Source organism: Poeciliopsis prolifica, unplaced genomic scaffold, assembly GCF_027474105.1.
Source record: "Poeciliopsis prolifica strain line A6 unplaced genomic scaffold, Auburn_PproV2 SCAFFOLD060, whole genome shotgun sequence".
Taxonomy (NCBI): Eukaryota; Metazoa; Chordata; class Actinopteri; order Cyprinodontiformes; family Poeciliidae; genus Poeciliopsis; species Poeciliopsis prolifica.
The window spans coordinates 1,844,350-1,870,097 of NW_026562435.1; the positions used below are offsets into that span (position 1 = coordinate 1,844,350).

General features: G+C 38.8%; 1 protein-coding gene across 1 annotated transcript in view; it reads left to right on the top strand.

Moving 5' to 3' along the window:
- The window catches only part of tgfbr3 (transforming growth factor, beta receptor III), a 72,869-nt gene that overhangs the window by 36,906 nt on the left and 10,215 nt on the right, over window positions 1-25,748 (top strand). Inside the window, exons 5-14 of the mRNA XM_055060480.1 lie at window positions 9,256-9,439; window positions 12,306-12,462; window positions 12,885-13,032; window positions 16,502-16,679; window positions 16,761-17,011; window positions 18,046-18,201; window positions 20,416-20,541; window positions 21,245-21,436; window positions 22,636-22,932; window positions 23,917-24,034. Coding sequence (XP_054916455.1) covers window positions 9,256-9,439; window positions 12,306-12,462; window positions 12,885-13,032; window positions 16,502-16,679; window positions 16,761-17,011; window positions 18,046-18,201; window positions 20,416-20,541; window positions 21,245-21,436; window positions 22,636-22,932; window positions 23,917-24,034 — 1,807 coding nt within the window. The remainder of the gene's footprint in view (window positions 1-9,255; window positions 9,440-12,305; window positions 12,463-12,884; window positions 13,033-16,501; window positions 16,680-16,760; window positions 17,012-18,045; window positions 18,202-20,415; window positions 20,542-21,244; window positions 21,437-22,635; window positions 22,933-23,916; window positions 24,035-25,748) is intronic.

Here is a 25,748-nt window from a genome sequence, read left to right on the forward strand (position 1 = left end):
TTCTCTGCATTGAATCAATGTATTTGACATTATTTGGCACTAGGAGTGACCGCTTCTTAGAACAATTGGAAACAACGGTCAAAAATCTAAAAGGAGAGTTGTATATTCACACAAGTTGGGAAAGTCTTTTATAGCCATTTTAAACAGCAGTGAATTTAGATCATCAGTTCAAACAGCTTTACATAAATAGAAGTTCTTTTGATGTGTCACTATGTTGCCAACGTCTATATAAAGGCCAAAACTACCACCCTCAGCACCAATCCAGTACTCACCACAGCTCAAGCTTGCCATGAACTTTAAAGAGCTTGGAAACCAGTGTTCCTCTCTACTGAAAAGAAGTGATTCTTTGTATTTGCATGGAAATGGTTCCTACCAAGATAGAACCAAAGTCAACACTTTAAAGCTGAACTGAAATTTGCAACAACCCAATTGGAGAACCAAACTGATTTTGAGAGAAAAAAAAAGTCTGAGAAGATGAATGTTGGAGGTATGAAGGTAAGGTGTTGGTAGCATCATTCCGAGGGGTTGTTTTGCTGCAAGTAGCACTGATCCGTCCCTCAAATCGGAGCACATTGAGCATACTGTGAGGTAGTCTGCATGAGGAGGGCTGACTACTTCACTTCACATCATTGGCTCGACAGCCAAAACGTTTTGGATGATTGATTGTTCAGTTCCATTGACCTTAAGCACAGATCAAAACTGGTTTGGCAGCGATCAAAGCAGTATACTATTAGGAATGATCTCTTCAACACATTCACAGCTTGTGGGTTATGCTTGTATCCTCAGTCTGTTCCAGGAATAAAATCAATTTAAATGGGCGCCAATAATTCTGTCAAATATTCAGCCAGAATTATGGCTGGATACTGTTGATGGCTATGGAAAGTGTGCAGCTGATCTGCATCTTGCTAAGTAAGAAACAGTTGCTTATTGAGTAAATTATTCTACACTATATAAAGAATTTCAATAATTAAAATCCCAAAACGAATATGTTTATCATTCTGATGAGGAGTGGCAGTAAATGTTCTGGATTCATCTCTTGTTTTGTAGGAGTTTATTCTTTTTTTTTTTTTTTTTTCCCTTTTTTAAAATTTCTTTTCTATGTAGCTCAACAGTTATTAGAATCAGGGTATGATTGGTTGAGAAAAATGAGAATATTTAGTGAGGGATATTTTGGTTTAGCCAGAACCATTTTTGCTTCCCTGAGGGAGCCAGCAATATTTAGCAAAGGTACCAGGGGGCCTCTTTAGGAAATTTAATAGAAAACGGCCTAAAAATGGACTTCTTTAGTGCTCTTGTTGAAATCCTGTGTATCACACGAGAAGAATTGCAGCAAAATGCAAACCAGAAGCCGTTATTATGTTATATAAAAATCTTTTTCCTTTTTTTTTTTCCCCCTCCGTTTTTTGCCTTCCTGTGGTCTAAAGGCTTTTCTGTTTTGGCCTTCCCAGAAGCATTTGTATAGTTTTCAATTGCATCTTAACACCACGGCATTGTGGAGGAATGCAGCATCAGGTACACAAATGATTTCCACATGTGCTCAAGTGTTTCCTGCTTACTTCTCCAACGCAAAACATCCTGCTGTAAAAGCCAGCGCGACACGTACCGGCTGCAGAAACGGTGCAGTGCGCAGCGGCTCGCCTTCATTACGTTGAGAGCTGTGTTCTACCCACATACTTTGTGTGTCCCAGCCTATTTGACATTTAGAGGAGAGTATTAATAAGCCTCCACTAGGCCTTATGAAACTTTTTTCCACTTGTGTGACTGGGGCTGTCATTGCTTAGTAATATTAGTAATCTTCACCTCCACATTAAAGTGCTTCCTGCACAATAAGGTTTCTGTGTAGTAGCTATGATGTTTTTTTGGGGGTTTTTTTTGTACTGTATTTCATCTAATAAGCTATTTTAACAAAATCCTTTTCAGCAAATGGCTTTCGAAACAATATCTATGACAGCCTTAAACGCTGAGTGTCATATGCTTCTACGTTCTGTAACATAAATATTCTCGTGTCTAACTGAATGATGCATTCAATGCAGATGGATGTGCATTTGGCCTGGGAGTCTGTGGGGACCAGCAGGCCAGTGTCAAAATAAATGCCTCCACTTGTCAGTAGTGGCAGACAGAAAACAGCTGAGAAGCGTCATTAAAACATGCAGTGCAGACAGAGCTGCTGCTCTGTGTCTAACAGTGTTGAACATCATTCCCCAGTAAAGTCATCGCTTTTCACTTGTGGTTCTGCTCCAAGGGAGAAAAAGAGATGTACCTATATCTATGTTGCTACTATGCCTATGTCGGTCTGTTACAGAAGATGCTGATAAGCTACACTGACGTTTGTGATTGAACCATGACTTAATCTGAGAAAAGCTCTAGCGGTATGAATAGTTTTGCAGCGCACTGTATGTCTCTGTGTTGTAGGAATATATATCAGACATATCTGACAATCACAAGTATATTCACTCCGCAAAAACCGAAGTGTCAGCTTTCACTCTTAGTGTTTTCCACTGGTGTTCGTCAGATGCTCAAAAACCGGGTTGTTAAGTGTGGAAACTTAACAGTGGAGCGGGAGGCCCCTGCAGTCAGACAAAGCTGAGCTAATGGTTTTACTGACTCCACAGGCCCCCACTGAATTAGGTGTTAACTATTTCATGTTTGAGTGACAGCCCTGGAGCCTTCTGATATTAGAAGCTGCTGGTTTCTTTTCACCCACCTGACTTGCTTGCTGGAATATAACCCAGAGGAGTCCCAGGCACCGATCTGCTTCTCTGCTTCTTTCCACTGTGACACCTCCTTAACATGCCTCAAACTTGGAACACCTCGCAACACATTGTTGACGGAACAATCTGCTCTGCGCTTCACCAGTAATTTTAGAAACTAGAAGGCCAGTGCTTTGTTTCTCAGTTACACTCAATAAGCTCCTACATCAAATTTAAAGACTTAGACTTAAGTTGATCATTTCTGGGATGTCATAGCCATAAAAAAATGTTGCCCATCCCAATATGTTTTGCTGTGGAAAAAAATATTGTCCCAAATTGTCCTTGCATCTTGGGGGAGTTACGGTAAACTATTAAAACTTAAAGTGAAATTAAAAATTTTAAAAACTGAAACATTGAAAAACACAGTATTGTGTTTTTGAAACTCCAAAAGTTCTTTGTTTATCTTCTTTGTCTGATGGCACAGTGCAAAAATATTCATACTCCCCTGCATTTCTTTCTTTTTTTTTTTACTACAAAATCCTCAAAATAGTTGGGTGATTTTGTAGGCAATAACTTGAATTTATTGATTAAGCAGAAAAATTTAATCATCTGATTTTCAAGATTTAATGTTTGGAAAAATTGGGATTTTGCTTTCAACCAGTGCCATTTTTGAGCTTTCAAAGTTTAGAGTGATGTTAGCCCACCCATGAACTACCATATTGTTTGACAAGCATGTCATACAACTTTATTTATGTGTGTCAACTCACATAACGAACGATGGAAATAAAATCCAGTTTTTTAAGATTTTTTGGGTCATTTGTAAATAAAACCTTAAGAAAAAATGAGGGGAAAGAAATTGAATTTGGTGTGATGAAAAATCTGAGATTTTATTTTTAAGCCGTTTCACCCAGCCCTATGTTTTTGTATTCAGCCTGCTAAGTCAATAATTTGTAGAATAACCTTCTCAAATTTCTACTCCTACTTCATAATAGCTCTGAAATTCAAGTCTTGTCAGAAGTTCTCAACTGGATTTAGTTCTAGATTTAACCTTTGCCATTTTAACCCAAGTATAAACTCTACATACAACAGTAGTTCCCAAAGTTGGTCCTCCAGGGTCGGCATCCTGCATGTTTTGGTTCTCTCCCTGGTTTAACACACCTGGATCAAATAATGGCTCATTACAAGCCATAAGAAGAACATTGATATGTTGAAAAGGCTATTACTACCACTAGGGAGATAACTAAAATCTGCAGGATGCCGGCCCATGAGGATGGCATCCTGCAGATTGGCTATGACAAATATAAACCGTTACGCATCAGACTTTAGTCTTCATAGTGTACTGCAACTTTTAGATGTGTCTCTGCTCCAACATACTGGAATCGAATAGCTCAATTGCTTCCTCAGCATGAAGCTGTGTTCTTCAGAGACTGCCGCTGATCACCTGATTATTTGTTAGGTGTGTTGAAGCTGCAGCATTTCCACAAACTGCAGATCTCCATTGATCATCTTTTGTAAAGTGGGACCGCAAACATGTGGGAAAAAGAAAAGAAGAGCTAAGTTTGAGCTTTATGCTGGACATCTCAAACCACCGGTTAGCTTACGTTACTCCACCTTCTAAAAGAAAGACTATAGAACTTAGAATAAGTTTTGCCATTCCTTGTTTCCTGGTCTGAGTTCTCTGTGGACTTAATTGACTCCCTGGCAAAGCTTCATAGATGTTGAGTACACTGTTGCTGTTGGTCACTGGACCCTGCCAGCTTTTAGTATGCCAGAATCCAGACATTTGTTGTAAAACATGCTCTCAGCAGTACTTTTTGTCAATCAGCAGCAGCCAGGAATCATCTTGGTTATGAAATGACATAAAATATGAAGACTGAATAACATCCAATTTTCATTTTTATCAAGGGATTGCAGGATCTGAAGTGGGACACATGTGCAGAGTGTGCTGTGTTGACTTTGTGGTCAAATGTATATATTTCTTTTGGAGGGTTTGGTTTTGTTGGGTGGCTGGGGAGGGGGCTCACTTGGATCTTTGAAAGTCTTAATCTGAAGCAAATGTTTTATGCCTCTTGATGGAACAACACTGTAAATTTTGGTTGTTGGCTTGTGTGTTCGTCATTGTTTGTTTGCCAAGATTCGCCTCTTTACTCCCGTGTTTCTTTCATTAGCTGAAAGCTTGTAGTTTGAGCTCTTGCATGAGCACTTCCCTGCAACTGTTAATGGAAACCATGGGTATTCACTACTGGGTTTGATTCAGACATGGGGACGTCAGAGGAACGCTCCAGAGTGGCTTGGAGACATATGGTATTGTTTTCTCCACCGTGGGGGCCCCTCTGGTTTTCAAAAACAGCGAGCCCTGCCATTAGCTCCCCCATATCTCATCAAGAAAAAGAGGATGAAATCAGTCACAAAAAGGCTTTCAGCACATTAGTACCACCAGAGAGTTACTGTGTGTTCATTTCATCTATCAGGTCTTTCTGCACATTCCGCCACCCTCTTCTGTTTGCAACACCTCATGTTTTCTGGGATTTTTTTTTTTTTTTTTTTTTTTTGCCGTTTCCCAGACTCTGGGTGTTGCTCAGTGAAGTCTTCCAGCACTTGGGTAATTGATCTCAAACATTTGGTATGCACTTCTCCTTTTTGATGTACATGTGGCTACACTATGTTAGAAGAGTTGGAAGGATGTACACTCTTACATGTTTTTGTGGAGGACAATGAAGCATTATGATTTTATAATGAGTAGTTACACATTAGGCTACTCTCTTATAAGTTAAAGATTTTGCATTTTAGGAAATTGCAAGGATTTATCTGATACTGTTAATAACTCTGCCAATGCAGATGTGCCTTAACTGTGGGATGATCTTTAAAAACTCCTGAAAACCCTTTTTTTTATTAAATTTTATTACCAATGAAGTTTTGACACTGAATAAAGCTGGTGTATTTATTTATTTTGGCATACTTGTTGTAGGTAAAAAACAGAGGTTACTGTGATTTCTATAAGATGTTTCGAAATGTAATTTACATTCAAATATGCATGACAATGGCAAGTGTGAAAAAGAACGTACTTTAAAAGATTTTTGAAGATGTTTTATAATCACAATATACAGTAGGAAACAACACAAAGTTTCCTGCCATCAACCTAGGGACTAATGTTAGCTAGTGTAACTTTTAGGTGGAGGTTCAGAACAGTATGTCTTTTTTGTGGGTCACTTCATAAAAGTATTTCAGATTTACTTGTTTAGCGGCATTATGCATAGTGTTCCACTTATATTCTACAGGGAAGCCAAAATAACAGAAGATTATTTGCCTTAAACAAGTTGACAAGGCTTTTTGTTAAAAGCACCAATACAGAAAATTAACTAAGACAGAACTTCTTCAGTAAGTGCTCTAAACCTTAAAATTGTAATTTGAAGCTAAGCAAACCAGTGTACAGTATTGTGTTTACTAGAAAAAACGCAAACTGACTGTTGGGACTACAGACTGTAATTGTCATCAAGTTTGCACGTATTGAATCTTCTGTGAAATTTTTTGGTATTCAGAGGAATTTGCTGTTCTCTCCAGGGACATGAGGCATCCTGTGACTGTAAAACCAAATCATCACCAGCGCCATAATTGGGTGGAGGAGTTTGTTCTTCAGATTTCTTCCAATGTGCTTTCTGTTTTGTGGCCAAATATTTCTACTTTAGTCACATGAGTCTAAAGGACGATGTTCCAGTCTTAGTCTATTACTTCACCATCCAAACCAGTACAACCATTCTGTTTTCTAAGAAGTTATGTTCTGACAACACTTTAAGTCTTACCTGTTCAGTCTTTTGTTCCAGTCACATGAACTTTAACACAAGACCACCGAAGCCTCCAATGTCTGAAATGTAGTTTTAGGTTTCTTGCAGTTCCTTTTATGATTCAACAGTTTGATCTTGAGGTCAACTAATTGTGAAATCTGCTTCCCGAAAGACCAGCAGATGTGCTAACTGCTTGGAAACTATGAATAATCTGTCTTCTTATTGTTTCACTTACAATACTTTGGAACAGGTTTGTAATCCGGAAATCAAAGAGTGATGTTCTTCCTCCCATTATGAAAATATAAGGCAAAAAAATGTCATCACTTGCTAATTCAGTGGTCAAATTTCTACAATCCTGAATATTTGGGTTTTGGTCCCTGCCCTGACTCTGTATGCCTCTTAATTTAAGGCAGCCTTCAAATTTTTATTTCGCACATTGCGCCTCTAAAAATAATACACATTTAGAAAAGTCTTGGGAGTGATCGCTACAGATTGCTTAATAAGCATTGGGCTCTGTTTCATGGAAGTTCTGCTATTCAGGGAAATGGAGCTTCAGAAGTTGGATGTCTTCACCTTCAAATTTTTTCGCAAGCTGTGATTAACTATACTGCAAACATGGGTCCATATGCTACAAAAAGGCAATAGTTGGATTTTAATAAGGCAATTTACTTTATAAGTGCACAATCAACAGACGTAAAACTGCAGCAGCTTAAGTAAATAATATACTATGTAGCCTACTTATATTTATGAATTCTATTTAAACCAGTGGCAGGAATTGTTCTTTGGTTTTTTTCAGCTCCGTTTCGTCTGTCAGCTAAGTCAAGACGGAATGTGAGTGGAGAAAGTTAGTTAAAGCCAAGAGTGGATCCCTCGCTTCCCTGTTTCAGATTCTTGAGGTTTTCAGCGCTCTGGAAGGCCTGGAGCTAATTTGGCTTTCAGGCTTTCCCCCTGTAATTCTCTGCGACTAATTATGGTCGTATTCCCGCAATTAAACTGATAAACTCTGCTGAGCTTGGCAAGAATAGTGAAGAAACTCCACCCCTGCTTCTCAGCAGCTCCAGGCTCCACCCATTCTCTTTTCCCAATCTTCCCCTCTGCAGCTTCCAGTCGTAGTAAAGTCACTAAAAATAAAGTCAAAGTGAATCCGGCGACAGAGTCTGTGTGGAGGATTTACAGCCTCCGGTGACAATGCCAGGAACATGGAGAGGAACGTCCAGAGGTCAGACAGATGTTGCCCACGAGGATAAAAATAAATAAATAAATAAATAAATACTCATCTGCTTGACTTAAACACCACAAAGACTCATCACTATATTATTATTAAACTCGATGACCATTAAGGGGTAACTTTGTTGCGTTTCTATAAAACAGGTCTTGCGTAATATGCTTGGAGTGAAATGCATTTAATGTTTTAATTGGGACTTGCCTTGGCTGTCTGAGTACACACACAGACTGGGCTACACTGGAAGAAAAGAAAATAAGCACAGAAATAAAATGAGATTGACTGTCTACACCATACTCTTGGAGTCATTTGGTTGTTAGGTAGCCTCCCAGCACATGGAAATGTTTATCTCTGTGCAGTAAGGCACATGGCTGAGCTGCATTAAATGCCAAAGGTGGGCCTTCCTAAATGTATTCTGGCCAGTCTTGCTTTTTCTACTTTTGTTTTTCATTTTTCAAATCAGACTGGATTTGCTACACGTACCTGCTACATGTACGTGTGGGTCTGTGTTCGCCTGGTCGGCTCCGTCTGATGGTTTATTTGCTATGAAGTACTTTCGTGCTCCCTGACCTCGTGGCTATTTTGAAAGGCACCTACGACATTCTACGATGATGTAAACAGTGAAAACCAGACACCACACCGAGTTCAGGGACGTGGGTAGAAAACAGGCAGAGCATATTTGTGGAAGCTTTGCAATAATAGCTTGGGCATAGAGAGGGATTGGTTTCCGCCATGTTTAAAGTGGTGGCTTAATTTTCAAAACAGACTGTCAGCATGTTCTTTTTAGCCCCAAATGTCTCAGGTGAAAATAAACCTAAAACAGGCATGTTGACTTGGTCTATGACCTTCTCACATCCAGATTTGGTGTTTTATAAAGTATTCATATATACGGAAGTTTCCCACATTTTGTCTCATTGCAATCACAAACTTCTAGGTATTCCTCTGTGGAAGCACTGTGGAAGTACTACTTTGTGACGGACTAACACAAAGTAGTGAATAATTATGAGGTGAAGGAACATTTTTCCAAAATAAAAAGCAGAATTCTAGTGGCATGTGTTTTCATTCTACCTCTATTGAGTAAGAAATAGAACCACTTTTCTATGCCTTCGCAGCTTCAAATCTTTTAGGGTGTGGCTCTAGTAGTTTTATGCATCTATACAGCTCATGCTCAGTGGGATTGGATGGATAACACTTTGGACAATTTTCAAACTTTGCCACAGACGCCCAACTGGATTTAGGTTTGGACTACGACTAACACTTGGACATACTTCAATCTGAAGCACTCCATTGTAGGTCCGGCTGTGCGTTTGGGGTTGTCGTCCTGCTGAAAGCAAAGATCAAAGTCAAAAGAAGAACTTTATCATTAACATTATTGTTTTCAATTAACAATACTTTCTCTTAACTGCAACCACAGTGGCTTTTTTTGGTAAATTCCTCATGTTGGACATGAGTGTTGTTCCTTAGCTGAAGACAGACATGGAATAGAACTGTCAACAGATTTGTTTTTTTTTCCAACAGCTCCTTTTGTCTCCTAACACTGCTCTCTTTTCTCCTCCTTCAGGTATCACTGGGCTCAGAGGTCCACTTTAAACAGGAAAACTTCTCCCTGAACACTCAGATCCAGAAGGAAAGCCTTCCCCAAGGCAACGAGCATCTCCTCAACTGGGCCCTGAAGAAGTACAGGGCAGTCACCTCTTTCTCTGAGCTTAGGATGACTCAAGCCATCTACATCAAAGTTGGAGAAGGTGCGCACCAAATTCAGTAAACTCACAAACATAGCTCTGGGCCCCCAAGCAGCCCCTCGACCCCACTGACCTTTGGCTTGCGTAACTTTTCTTAGCTTTTGTGTTATGGCCCAGCCTCGAGGTTTACTTTCACTGCACTTGAGAAAAGAACTGCCTTCCCTCAAAAGGAATTCACCTCCTCACACTGTTTTATTGCCCATTTGTGGTTTTTCTTAGTTTGGCCTATTTACAGTGTTAGGAATTATTAGACTCATGAGGAATGAGGGTTGCATTTGGCAAAACTACAGCTACTTTTAAATAAATAAGTATGATTACACAGGTTTTTAGGTTTCTGGTGGAACTGAAAAGCAAATATTACTATATTTATACAAAAGAAGCAATTTTCAGCTGTTTTTGTTAAGACGAAAAATACAAATTTGTTAAAAATATCTCGACATGAAATGCATGTCTTTGGGTTTGCCTAAATATCTTAAAAGATTTATCTTAAAAGATTTATTGAAAAATCAAAGCATGGAATTATAATTTGTTGAAGACCATAGGTTTATTTTTTAAATTGTTAGCTCTTAGTAGCAAGAGTAAAGGTGACATAACCTGCTGTGAAACAACATTTTATAATTTTAAGACAGCACAAATTTCAGTTCAAATTGTTAGCATTTTATATTGGGGATTAACAAAGCTAACCTCCATTAAAACATAAGACAGCAGTCTCGGTATGTTCTAGAGAGTGCTAACTTTTAACCTCTGAGATTTCCAAAAATACAAAAAGCCTTTTCAACTCCAGAGTGGTTCATAACAGACAGAAGCTGATTGCTTAGAAGAATCAATTTGAACAAATTCTCAATGATGATTCAATGCTATTTTGATTGAGATAGTTATGTATATCCAAGTGTATAAACAGACATTACTGTGTACATAAGGTAGAGTGGTGAAGCTGGAAGGGAGTTGGATGTACTCAAGTTGGAATCATTTCAGACCCGGGAACCAGAACCATTGAAAGCAACAGGCAGTACACAAGAGAGGTGAAGAGGAATGCAGTCAGAGTGGAATAAATGCAGACACACGTCAAGGGGGATTTGATTGTTAAAACTGCTCAAGTTGTGAGAGACAAGGTTAGAGAGGGAAACCTGAGTTTGGAGATGTGAGGCGGGTTAGTGGATATAAGATGTTGGATAGAAAACTGCTTCAAGGGAGGAAGACCACAGATAAGGTTTATGCTGTTTCTTGTCATTGGTCTTGATCTGGGTTTCAAGACTGTGTGAGAGCACATTTTCACTCTTTGCCTTGTCTCAGTCCTGATTGCATTTTCATTCTGTCTTGTTTCAGTCTTCAACATGCTAGACTGAATTTATTCTCAAGATCTCTTTTTTTTTCAATTGGATTGCCTGTCTACATTCAAATGAAATCTATAATGTTTTTGAAAATTTTGACGCTGATTCCTGTGCTCCAATGTGACGAGGATGAGCTGGGTGGGAAAAAATAGAGAGACAAATTGTTCAGAACAAATATAAATAACAGGCAGGAGGAGGTAAGCTGTTACTTCCACTTCCTGCAGCTAATGCCAAGTAAGTTAATGTTAGGCTGGATATGAATGCTGTTCAGAGTTTTCTGGTTTGTCACCTGTTTGTCAGATTTATTGGACAGACAGGTACACAAATTTATTTATGTAGTGGTGTAAAAGAGGAAAATAATAAAATGGAATCTGTGACACTGGAGACACAGGGCGAAGAGAAGAAGAACCGTGTCAGTCTTTCAGCTACTATCACATGTTTTTGTTTTTACTTTGTCCCATATGTTAGCATATTTGAAAGTTGTCTTAAGTGGGAAAAAGACTTAAAAAAATGGGGAAAAGAAATTCTTTTTCTGAAACATTTAAGTCCTCTCATTTCTATGAAGACTACAGTTTATGTGGTGTTGCAGTATTACAAAACAGAATTTGTTCTGACATATACAGAAACCTTCTGTGGGAGTCTGGCTTTGCTGGAGATGAAATTGTTTGTCCTACATAAAAATTGGTATATATGTATGATCTCATATCATTCTATTCTTTGAAAAACAAGGTGGATACGCAACAGTGTAGTTGAGATAATGAATCATTTCCACTTCACAGAATAACATTGGGTTTGTAAAAAAGAGAAACCCAAAATGTTAACATTTCCTGTGAAAGGCATACAGACAAAAGAGAGAAAGAATCAGTAAAGGAGCTATAGCTAAAGAAGCTGTTTTACTGTTCATATGCTGCTTGTACAGTAATCAGACGTCCTATCGAGGTTTGCAGTTCATCAACTCTCAGACAAAGAATCTTGTATTTACTGCCAATGTTTGCATGCGAATGAAGCAAAGCATACAGAGAATCTTGGCTACATCATTGCTGCTGATTAGTAAGTCCTCTCTCCTTGTGAGCCTGTGGTGAGAAGAGTGGTCTTTCTGCCTTCAAGCAGTTGCCTTGTATCATTAGAGGCTATGGTTTGGCAAATTGCCAATTGACATGATTCATACTTCACAGAGAGAGCTGTAAATTTCTACTCCTTCACATTTTCTGTGGAGTTTTATGAGGATGGATGGGTTCTTGCTGGGCATGTCAACTGGGCCCATCAACACAGCCTTCCTCAGCTCTTAGATGCTGAGAAACATTCAGCACTTAAGGGCTTGGTCTAGCCAAAGTCTAATCAAGGTCTAAAATAGGTCTAGCCTTTTTGACCTATCTAGCTGAGGAAGCCTTGGTGTGTCTCAAAGCCATTAGACTTTAGCTTGGACTTAAAGTTGGTAGGATTATCATCTTTTGTTGTGTGTTAATCTGGTTCAGTTTTGATCAGAATACATTTGTAGATGACCCAGGCAATAACACAAACATTTTCTCTCTTCTCAGACTCGGTGTTTTCTGACACTTGCAAGATTGACACCAGGTTCTTGTCTCTGAACTACCTGGGCAGCTATGAGGAGCCACAGACGTCAAAGGGTTGCATCCTGTCTGTGCCTAACAGAGAAGTACACATCATTGAGCTGCAAGCCCCGAACTCCAGCAGGTAAGCAGCCAACATGTCCACAGCCAAAAGTACATTCTGTCATGGCCTATTTTTAAGGGCAGGATGCTCTCAGTAATCTGTGTAGAGTTTATTTTGGATTCAAGCAAAGATGACGACAGAGGGGGCTTAGCTGTCCACACAGTAGGGTTCCTTTGAGGAACGTTTTCAAAAACAAGCTCTCAAAGACCAAGCTGTCGCACAATGCCTTCAGTATTTGTTGCAACAGGATTCAGAAAACACAAGACTGCATATCTGGGAACGTTTTAGTATGTGTTCAGTATCTCTCCTTGGTGCTATTTCATCTGTGGTGCACATGTGAGTTTATTTTCTGGGAGTGCATCCAGCTTTTTAATTAGTTAGATAGACATAGGAAGCACGATAACACTGTGGTTCTTTCCCATATTTTGCTTTTTTTTCTGTAGTGCTTTCCAGGTGGATGTCATTGTGGATATAAGGCCTCTGAAGGACGACGACTCGGTAGTGCGAGATGTCATCTTGGTGCTCAGATGTGCAAAGTCTGTCCACTGGGTTGTCAAAGCCCACAATGTGCAGGGAAATCTGGAGGTTGTGGTAAGAAAAAAATGTTACTCTGGCTCACAAGTTACACAGGAAGAAATCTTTACTTTGTGTACCACTTGAAAAAAGATTTGCAAACCAAGATGTGTTTTGAGATGGCACCTTGTCCTCATGGCACAACTGGTTTTAGGGAAGGTGATTTCTGCATTGCTTTGCATCACCTTTGTTATGAATCCCAAATAGCATTTGATTCATTTTGTCATGTAACAACCACAAACTTCAATGTATCTTGTCAAGGTTTTTTAGGTCAGACCAACACAAAGCAGTTTAACTGCAAAGCGGAAGCAAAAAGAAGAATTTTTAAAAATGTTTTTTTAACTAAAAGCTGAAGGTTTATTCAGGCTTCCTGAACTCATGGTTTTTATATCCAGTTTTGTGATACGTTTACATCTGCAAATCTGTATAGCTATGGCTCTGCCAGACATGCAATTTCAATTTTTATTGAATCTACTATGTATTTATGTGTTTATTATGTAAATAAATATACAACAAATGTCATCTTAAGGCACTCCATAGAAAATGATAAATTAATTATCCTAATTAATAATGGAGTTAGACTACATGATTGAAACTGTCAGATTCAGTAATAAAGAGTCAGAGTAAATTACATACACTGAAATTTGATCGTAGTTATATAACTACCCCGTAACACTTTATTTGAAGTGATGTGCATAAGGCTGACTTGAGACTGTCATAAACATGACATCACCTGTCATGAACATCAATGACGCTTCATAAATGTTGATGACTGTTGTCATTCAGTAAATAATGACACTTTTAATGCAAAGTTGTACTAAAGGTTGCATTAAAAGATAATGAAAAGTGCAACATTTTCAGTAATTAATGACACTTGTAATATACTTGCATTAAAAGTTAATTAAAATGGTCAAATTTGCATTAAATGTGTCACTATTCACCAAATGACACTTTCATGACAACAGTCATTAGCATCCATGAAGACTCCCAGGCATTAGGTCATTTTTATGACAGCCAGTCATTTTTTTTTCTTTTTGCAAAATAGTGTAGGATTAGTTATATTAGATGAGTAACATCTGTGAACATCAATTTCCAAAACTTGGCATGAATTAGATTTTTGTCTGAACTTCGACGAGGCCATTCTAGAACACGAACATTTTCAGTCTTCTACCTGAACCATTCTACTGATAGTCTGCCCGTATGTTTAGGGTTTGTTGGTCTTCATGATACCGTTTGTTGTCTATCGTTCTCTAACAAACCTTGAGACCCTCATAGAACAGCTGGATTTATTCTGAGATCAAATGTCAAAAAAGGTCAACTCTGCTTTAAGGGTATGAGAATAAAGGGGACTTAGTCCAAATGCAAACGTTTTTGATGGTTCAGATATTTTTCAGAGCGATAAAAACCTTTTGTCATTTTCCTTCTGGTACACTGCTTTGCACTATGTGGTGTTGATATGTCACTTAAATTCCCAGAAATTTATATTCAGGTTTGTTGATTTTGCTTCATGTGTGTGAAACAATTCAAAATTAACTTTACCTCATGTTAAAAACTTGAGCACACGATCCTCAGAGTGACGCGTTAATTATGCACAGCATAAGTAAAGCAGAATTGCTTTAAAGTATTTTTGTGCCGTTCAAGTCTCCACAGCAACTTTAAAAATGTGGCACCTACACAGAAAGAATAGTGTAGCCATATATCATGTTGATGCATAACTTGCAGTTGGAATTTGTCTCTATTGTAAATCAGTGTAAAAAAAAAACAACAAAAAAACTGGAAGAGCCTCATCAATATTCTGCTTTTCAAAATGTCTTATAAATATGTTGTCAGTGGTATTCATTGTGTGACGGATTGTCTTTGCTTGTCAGTGTGCTACTGTCTCACATGTTCCTCTTGGCTTTCTGCTTCCAGTATTCATCTTAGAGGAGGTGGGCTTGTGGTTCAACATTTCCTTAGTGTGTGGTAAAGCTAATACTGCTGCAGCCATGACACCACACTTTTCACAGGCGCTTTGTGTTTGCACACTTGTTTGGTGGCTACTTTACATCCAATCAGTCAGATTGTCTGAGTGTAAATTCAGGTCAAACCCTTAGAACTTCATTTTTCAATGGGTAAATAGATGGTAAAAAGGAGATATTGGATTAGCAACTATGTTTACATAGTGTAGAATTGTGTCAAGGTGAATATTTGTGTCTTATATATATAGCGTATTTAGCAGACATTTGTCAGTCAGCATTATGTAGGTAACATTTTAAGGAGGGGGAGGGAGTTGTTGTGGGGTTGGAAGTATGAAGAAAACAAGAAGGCGACCATATCAATGTGCTATCACTGGGGGCATGCAACATAATTACCGTAGTCAAATATGGCAAATTTACAGGAAAATACTAATACGGGAGGATCCCGGGACAGAGAGGTAAAATACGGTAGTTTCCTGGCCAAAAATCATTAGAGCCACATTATCTTTCAAAGAAAATCTACTAATGGAATTCAGATTTCAGAATTCCATTTCAGAAATGAGTAAAAAGAAAAATAAGAAAAAAAAAAAAAATAATTATATATACCATTTACCTATATACAAATATAGGTGAAACATAAAATAAGTATTATTATTTTATAACATTTTTGACATGTTTAGGTTCTATATGGGTCTAAGAGTTGTGATTTTGATGTTGTGGTTCCTTTTGCCTGGTAACAGTGGTTCATAAAGTTCATGGAGAGGGTGAAACGAGTTTGATGTTCAGTCATGTTCCTGCAGTGGTGCTTCCAGCTGCCATATTGCAGCTGGAGTACCATGCAGAAATGCAGTGTGTCAACACATTCCCCACTATCCACAGCTGTTATTAAATTACAACTTTCGTGACATTCTCGTAACAGAATCCACACCAGCGTCTGTGCATAAACACCACTCAGACTGATATTGTTATTGTAGTTATGTCTCTGATCAGTGTATTGAAATAGTCACAGAGGAGTCTTCCTGTAAACCAGAACGGCTGCAAATAGCTGGTAAAGCCAGTGTAGGCTCCAGGTGAACTACTGTCCTAATCCCAATGACAAACTTCTGACACTTTCATTTGACAGTGAGGATAGACAGGATGCTGTGCTTGTGCAATCACTGTTTTGTAGATGCTCAGCTATGCAAGTCATTTGATGGCCTAATAAACTTTGTTGGTGTTGCCCAAGAGACTTGACTGTGTGGGAAATGACTGTGAGAAAGAACAAATCCTCACACGGTGGGAGAAGCAGGGCAGGAACCTAACTTTTAAGAGCAAACTAACATGACTTCTCAGCTCTGTTCAGGCTGTTACACGCCCATTACCTCAGCTGTATTCACATGATTCACACACACCATAGAGAAAGTGCAGGACTGTACTTGACGAACATCCTAATGATGCCGATATTCTAAGCTTTTTCTTTTATGATCTTTGAAGAGGGGATGGGGAAGGAGGGTTAAGAAAAACAAATATCTGATGAAGTGACTCTTCCACAGGCTTCTGATACAGTGACCATTAACTCGCAGATGGTAGAGACGACATCCTCCAGACAGCCTTTGCCATCAGGATCACAAGCCTTGATCAAGTGGGCAGTAGATAACGGCTACAGTCCAGTCACCTCTTATACCAGCACCCCTATGGCAAACCATTTCAACATCCGACTGCGAGAACAAGGTAACCTGAAGGTCACAGTCACACCAAAGAGTTACTCTATCTGGTGAAAGTCATCATCACCAGGCTGCGTGTGTCTTCCAGATGTATCGGATCATCTGGAGAGCAGATTGCCTCCAGAGCTGTTTGACCTGCGTCATGTCAGCACTCTGCCAGAAAAAGGACATGCGGCACCTCGCTCCAGTCTGCCCTTTCCATTTCCTGAACACTTGCCTGTCAATTTAAACTATGACGACGAAGAACCTGTTGAGGATAAAAACTTTTTGGATGTTGAATTCAGCGTTCAATGTGAGGAAAAGCGGATGGTCATCAGCATTGACAGAAAGAGCCTGGAGGTGAGTCTATATGCCTCACAGGACTAGCAACTGATGTTAGCTTTGTTTGCATTATTTATTATTCATGCACTGCAGAACCTTGTAAAACAGACAAATCATCTTGCAAAACATAACAAATACAGATAAATGCAAAAAAAATATCTGTATATTAATATATTTTGGTTCAGGAAATGCCTCAAAATTACAGAATATACCCTGTTAACTGCTTATTTTTTTCTATCAAGAGAAATCCCTTTGCACCACACATACCAAAATAATTTCAACTACATTTTTTCATCAAAGACAGCACTTTAAACAATGCTACATGTTTAAAACAAAATGATTGTTATAATTTTCTGGCTAATTTGCAAACAGCAAATATAGCAAAAATCATATCGAAGTTTTAAAAAACATTTGTTGCCTAGTAATGTTTTTGTCAAGTTTTTGTTCATGCAACACTAACTTAATCTGGCAAACTTTGAATAGAAGGGCCAAAAACAGCCCAGATGGCAGTCACCCAACAGAGAATAATCTCCACACTAATTATGAACCTTTTTGATTATCATCTCCACAGTAATTAACAACAAAACTCTATTGACAATGCTTCAAAAGTTATAAAAATGACAAACATCAACTGATGATGATTATGTGATAACACACCAATCTTTGTGACATATCCATGCATCAGCAATTCCCATTGTCTGCTTCAGCATTTCTTCTGCTGTGCAAAAACAATGTGAAAGAGTGTTTTGGTCATAAAGAAGTGAAATATTAAATTGTAATGAAACAAACTGTTTCCACATAGGTTTACACTGAGCCACGCAGCGCTGTAGCAAACATTTCAGTCAGTCCACATCACAGAATGGAAACTGGCATACTCTGTAATTAATAGCTGGAGCCAGACCACCTTGTGGGATTTGTTTATTCCTGAGAACTCCATTACACAACCACCACTTTAGCGTTTTCATCCTGCTTTTTACTTTTACAATTCTAAAATTGACTTCATAAAGGCCTACTGTACTTGATCTTTATGCTGTGTTTGAATGTTTTCCTAGGCGAAAGGATTTGCTAATGCCAACCTCATGCTGAAAAACCCAGAATGCAAAGCAAAAGTCAATGCAACCCACTACACACTGGAGACATCTCGGACTGGATGTGGCACCATTGTGTTTCCTATGCATAATAGTCCAGATGTCCTTCATATCAACTCTGTGAGTTTATGTCATGTCTCTTTTTCTTCAGAAAAGGCCTTACAACGGGGAATACATATTATTTAAATGACTTTGTACTGACTTCATACTAATTTAACTAAGTCTTTATTAGATATTGCTTGTGCAGTTACTTAAACAGATATTTCAAAAAATGTAAGTGACTTTCTGCTATAAAGTTAAAAGCTGTTGGTATCTTACCTGCAGTAGATAACTCAATCAGACAAGCACCATAATCAATGAACACCTAGAGTGCCCGGAAGATTATTGCTGGGCCACCAGCCCCTCTATTTCCTCTGTCAAAACTAGGGATGCACCGATGTGTACCGGTCCTGATATTAGAAAAAAATACAATGTATTTGATCCATAAGGGTAGATGTACTCTAATCATATACTTTGTTCACTGAGCAGAATCATGCTTTATGATCCATCCATCCATCCATCCATCCATCCATCCATCCATCCATCCATCCATCCATCCATCCATCCATCCATCCATCCATCCATCCATCCATCCATCCATCCATCCATCCATCCATCCATCCATCCATCCATCCATCCATCCATCCATCCATCCATCCATCCATCCATCCATCCATCCATCCATCCATCCAGGACTGACACCCTTATCCCTAGTGGGGTCGGGAGGGGTGCTGGTGCCTATCTCCAGCTAACGATCCGGGCGAGATTCATTATTTATTTTACATAATATATAGAATTCCTAATTGTACTTTATGAAACAATTTAAAATAAGGTTTGCTGCAGTTTGAGCAAGGTAGTCCAGCTATTGCTTCTGCGAGTTGTATTTGTTTTACATTGGGTGTTATAGTCACTAATTGCACTGACTTAACAAATTAAAGTTGTGTTGTTTTTACATGTTTGGCCAAGCTTGTGTATTCAAGTGTGCTGTACTGGTGCAGCGTTATCAAATAAATTTGCTATTTAGTACATTTAAGTCTGTGTTCAAAAAAAGAAATATTTTAAGTTAATTCTGCACAGCTTGTATCGTATCAGATTGTATCAAATGATATACTAAACCTCAGATTGAGATTCAGTATTGATATCAGAAGTGAAAAAAAAGATCAGCATATCCCTAGTGAAATGTATTGCCTTCTCTTTAAATAACTAAAAGCACATACTGATTAGATTTTCTAGAAGCCTTAATATAACAAGCTTTTTTTCATTTGATGAGCAGGGATTGGTTGTTACGTCTGTCGAGAGCCATGTGCCAAAATCCACTATTACTTACTAGGGAGCACAATGCTTACTTTATCCATCTAGTAAATAGTGTAATCATATATATAACGATGTAACTACACAGATTAGATAGCTGTGTATCTAGATTTTGAAGAGCTATGCTCCCTAATGTGATTTGATAAGAACTGTTCATGTCAAGACTCTATAAACGGTTCATCTAAACACATTATTCAAACAACTGAGCAGGGATAATCCTTCACATTTTGGAAGTAGAATTTAGATTACTTTAAAGTTTTTTATAATGTTGCACTGTTTCTTTTTTTCATTTTCTTTTTTTTAATCATTGTTCACGCCTGACATTCCTAGTTATCATCATTATAAGGGAATGCATTCATTCAGCGCATTTGTTCTAACAAGTCAGGATGAATCACTTCCTCTCTGGCCTTTTGAAATCTTTTTGTGAGGGGAAATTTGGAACAACACTTTCTACTGTCTGTCAGAGATTGAAAATCTGGGCGTTTGTCCAAGGTCATCTTTTGTGTCAGTGCATTAGTGCCGGGGCCATCTTTGACTTGTGCTCAAAAGACATTCATTTTCATTGCCGGGGTCCCCACATATCAGAGACAATCACTTATAGTAATTGTATCTTCTGTTGTGTGTTGACTTAATTCTTCGACGGCTCCAATGCTGGGTCAGCAAATATTTGGTCCAGACATCAAAACAGCCTCATTTGTATAACCAATTTTGTTTTCTCATCATTAAATTGCATTCTTTTAGAGCAGCATGCTTTATATGTGACCTCTTTCTCTGAGATACTGTAAATATGTTTTTTTTGTCTCTTTTACGGCTGCACCTACCATGCTTCCAAAGTTTCACAATTTACAAAGTAATATTAAGCTGACTCCAATCCAAAGTGTTGAACACTTTGCTAAACTTAGGCAACTTTCACTGATTGGGGCTCGTCAGGTCTGAAAATCGTTTTTGTGAATGTAAAGCAATCGTTTTCTCTGCGGACTACAGGTGACGGTGATTTCGGACGAGGCGCAGGCTGATGACAATCCGGACTCCACCTGGTTCCCCAGACCTGGGGGACCAGGTGGATTTGGTCCACAAGCTGAACCAAATCCACCAGCTCCTTTGATAAACGTAAGACAGAGCATCTTTCTGCAAGAGCTGTTCTCCTCAGCAGCTACAATCAAACTGAGTTGGAGGAAATTTTATGTCTCAGAGCCCCTTGGTAGCTGTAAAACTTACTTGGCCACAGCAGACTCCCCATCTTTCCATGATATCCATGAATAACCCTGACCTGACTTTTCCATTTTGAAATGTCCCCATATATTTTTCTTTATTTCATTAATCCATTTTTCAATTCCTTGCCATTGTTGGTGTTATCTCATACCTCTTCCAACAACTCCTACTAGTTTCAGTTTTCCTGCTGGTTAAAGTATCCTTACAAGCTGATGCTTCCTCCCAATGTTTAACAGTGAGGGTGGGGTGTTTAGGTCTCAGCCAAAATGTTTAGGGCTAGTCTCATTTGAGTGCTTGCCTTTTGGACTGTCTTATAGTTTTCTTTCAACCTGTTTTTTTTGTATTACTCCTACATAAAGGCCAGATTTAGTAGGTGAACAGCCTATATTTACTGTGTCAAGTGAATACCCTACAGCCATGTTTACAGGCTGTGAAATTGTAAAACAATTTCTCCACCATGTTCACACTAACCTGCCTGCTGTTTTTATTTTTATTTTATCTTCATACATCTGTTCTCTAATGTTCTCTAACAAACACAAACATTGATGCAGTTTAACATCTGGTCCTTCCTAATTGTTAATTTTGTATTTTGTTTGTCTAGTTCAACTGCACATACAGAGAATCCAAGAAGGTCCCTAATCCTGGACCTGAAGTTGGGTCAATTCCGGTTCTGAGCAGACAGCCAGTCAACAGCATAAGTTTTGAGATGGAGCTGTACTACACTCAGTCTTTCAACGATTTTCCGCAACAAGGCGTCTTCAGAGTTTCTGACCAAATGGAAGTGTTTGTGCAGGTAATGCTTTGCATTCAAATCCCACTGTTTATTTTCGTTTCTTAAAATCGAATCATTTTTTGAGCCAAACATGCTGTGTGACCTTTCTGTATTCTCTCTTTGATCACTTTGAGTGGCCTCAACAATGCATGATTCTGTTTTGTCTTGTTGGGGCCAAGATACTCAGCTTATTTTGAGCGTCCCACATTCATTTAATTCCCTCTCTGCATGTTTTGTTACCCTGCCTGTCTAGCTTAACATATTTGATTAGAAGCAGTAATTTTGGTCCTAATGTATACCGAAGGCTCATGGTCTAACGGTCCTTTGAAAAAAATATTTATGATGCTGTCAGACTCTTCACTGGCAGAGAGGACAAAGTGTTGCCTGTCTATGCTATGGCTTAATCCTCCTCCAGAGCTTACACTGTGCTGAGACCTGACCTCAGGCAAAAGCCAGAAACTCAACACAGTTAATTTCAGTAATAATCACAGAGTAACTTATGTTTTCTAAGAAAACTTTGTTACCCACTGTGGAAGTTCAATGCAGTTATGGTAAAAACATTTAGATTTCATGGCATAAAAATCACAATAAAAATATTGACATTAACAAAGCATTTAACAAAACAACTTCAGAAGAATGGCAAAACATAATGTAGTGCAAAGAAATCCTACATCTTTTACATCAGTAATAAACAGAAGAGAATACCATGGAATTGGATGTGGCGCAGTTGGTAGCACTGTTGCCTTGCAGCAAGAAGGTCCTGGGTTTGATTCTTGGCCCAGTCTTTCCCCGTGTATGTGCGCTTTCCACAGTCCAAACACATGGTGTGTGTGCATGGTTATTTGTCTGGTCCATCTCTGAACATCTGTCCTGGGTGTACCCTGCCTCTTGCCTGTTGACAGCTAGACATAGGCACCAGCATCCCTCCCGACCCCAAAAGGACAAGGGTGTAAGAAAATGAATGGATGTAAAATGATACTACTCTGAAAACAAAGTGCAAGACTGAATTTCCTTTCAATAATCTGTGTACAAATAAATATGACACAAGTCAAAGCTTCATTCCATTTTTACTGAGTTCTGCAAACAGGTGCTTTTAACAAGTTCGTCAAGATTATTTCTTGAAGATGCTTCTAACGGCAAAGAGCAATGAATAAATTATATTACTGTATGTGCATATTTGGCTCAAAATCTTTTTTTCTTTTGTCTCTTATGTGCTCCAGATCACGTCAACAGCATCGGACCCGGACATTGGACTCACTCTCACCTCATGCTTCATCTCCCCCCAGTCCAGCCCCACAGTGTCCTCTGACTACAAGCTTATTGAGACAGTCTGTGCTGAGGATGACTCACTTAAATGGATCCAGAACCCTCAGAAGCACTTGTTTTTTTATGGAAAGATGGGGGAATCTTTTAGCTTCACCTTCAACTCCAAAAAACTGAACACAGCAGTTATTTTTCTGCACTGTGAGGTGTCGCTGTGTTCAGAGGATTCTCAGAGGAACCAGGAACTACCACAGGTATGCATGAAATCCTCTTATGATCTTTGTTTCTGCTCATGTTTGATGAGTTGTTCTCTCTAGAGCCAGGCAGAATTAGCAGATAGTTTATTCATATTACCATTGACTATTTTACAATAAATCAATTCAACTGGAAACGTGTCAGGGATCAAAGAGCAAAACAACACAGGCAGTTTTTCTATCACTGATTTTAGAGATTCCAACTTCTTTTTTTAAAAACAAAGCGGAGGTTTGAAACCATCTAATAGCAGTTGGTGCAGCCAACATGTCTCTCCAGTTGGAAAGACTGGGGAGACATTATTCTGCCTTTCCATCACTACCAAAAGGCAACCCACATTTCCAAATCCAGAAGGACAAAAGCTACTTTGCTACAAATTGTTTGGCCTCCTTTGCTCTTTCACATCCTTAATGAACATAGCAAAATATACATTTCTTTTGTTAAATAGATTCTTATATCATTGTCCATCAACTTATTTCATCTTTAAAACTACTGTAATAATGAAAATGACAGGGGTGCACCAATAAATCAACCTGTATTTCCTTAATTTTGGGAAATCTTTGATTGGCCGATACCTACACGACAAACAAATGTTATCTACTAATCTTACCTATCGCTACTAAAGTACAAAATCAGCCACTGTACCCATGTTTTTCCAAAATTGTTATCAACAGGTCTATTTTGTTAAAGATCGGTGATTGGACAGGAAACTGCAATCGGCGCACCTCTAGAAAATAGATAGTAAATGAGTTCTGTCCTCAAAGTAGCAAATTCCAGATTGAAAAAAAATATTGTTTGTGCGACTTGGCAGCAGTTTCATATAGTACTCATTCTGGGTTGGGAAACAGTGGTTAAGATAATACTTTTTCTTGCAAGCACTGTCTTCTACTTATTTTATTTATATATTTTTCTAAGGTCAAGAATCCATATGTGTTGTAAATTTAGCTTTCTCAAATATCTTTTATTTTCTCATTTTGTCTGTACAGTGCCTGGACCCCAGAAACAACTGTACTTCTCTGACTGGGGAGACAATCTTTGCATTGATGAGCAACAAAAGGTTTTTGATGAAGCCGATGGCTGTGGTTGATAACAGTGAGTCTCAAGGTTAGTGTGATGAAGACACAATTACCAAAGGTGTTACAAGAAAAAACATCTAGATATCCATTCTAATGGTGCCATATAAAGTTTAGATCAATCCACATTGCACTACACATCTGGTAATCATTAACTCCGAGGCGTGTGTATGTGTGGCTTACATGTAACCCTGTATGCACACGTGACGGTTGTGCACGTGCCTCAGGTTACGCTAATGGCTGTACGCAAGCGCGTGCTTTTGGCAGTGAATGCATCCTACCACAGAGTTGACTTCAGCAAAGAGGAGTGAGCTCCGGTTCTGGCCTCCTGGATCAGACCAAGAAGAGGAAAATGTGGAAAAACAGGAGTCATGCAGCACTGAGCACCAGTTGTTTTCACTTTGGCCCTTCTCTGTGGCCTCCCTTTTCCATCAGAATGGGGGGAGAATAGGGGCTGGTGGTCTTCTCGTTGATGTTGGGAAGCCAGCCAAAGACTGAAGGCCCCTCGGTCATGGCCTGCGCATTCGCTCGTCCATCCACTTGCAGCGCCTTTCGAGTCGTGGCCTAGCAAGGCAGGCGCTCGCAGGAGGTGGGTTCATGACTTAACTCTAATTAGATTGTTGCATTTATGACCTAAGCTCAGATGGGTTGATGTCATGAGGCGTTCTCCGGTGCATTGTTGGGGATTTCTAAATCAGCGTCCCTTCTTCGATTACATGAGAACTGCAGTGAGAATGAGTCATCATCGTTCACTCATGATATGAAATCGCTTGCATCATTTCCATTAGGCAGAACTGTATGTCATCTTGGCAGATATTAGCAAATTTAGAGCTGTTGTGGATAAAGTCAGATTATTGTTTCTGTGAGCTCGGCAGCACAGCGATACCCTGATCCCTAAGGGGTGGTCAACTGGGTGGGATTTTCTCACTGTGTTAACATCCATTAAAAAAAGAGAAATTGGCTGTAAAATATCAAAGCTTTACACATTGTTGCATGTTCCTGATGAACTATGTTGGTGTTTCTGGAACTCTAAAACAATAATGTAATGGATCTCAACTTTAAAAAAAATCTAGAGTCAGAGTTGTTTGGGATAATGCAGCACAGAAATGGTTCTCATTATACTTTGGATCTTAGAACTAGGCAAACGTGTAATCAGTTTGAAGTCTCAGTGATCTTTGACTTCATCTTTTTAGTTTGCGCTGCTCACTAACATGGAGAGGGCTCAGTTTTCATAGGAATACGGTCAGCAAACAAACACGGCAAATGGATTCTGTTTCAAATCCATGTTTCCTAATGCAAACAGATCCTCTGTACTGTTATGGCAAACCAAACATTTTCTTGGGTTTACTAAGGAAAGAAAGGAGAAGAAGAAAATGACCTCAAATCCCTCGATTGAAAGTTATATTTACTGCTTTACAGTGGTAATTTGCTTTCAGTAAATTATCAGTGTGTGGTAAATTTATGTAAATGTAGCCCCAGGGAACAAACATATGACATACAATATTGTGACTTTATGTAAAAGAAAAAACAGCTAAGCTGAAATAAAGAGACACTGTGTGGAAAAAATGAAGAACTAACTTAAATAAATCATAGTTTGTATCATATTATGTGTCTTTGTGAGGAGTTTTGACCCCCTCCTCTCTGTAGCATTATTATTGCTCATTGAGGTTTTACCCACCACAACTCTTCAGTCACTCAAGTTTTTATTTATAACAAACCTGTTGCAACTGTTCAATAAAATCCTT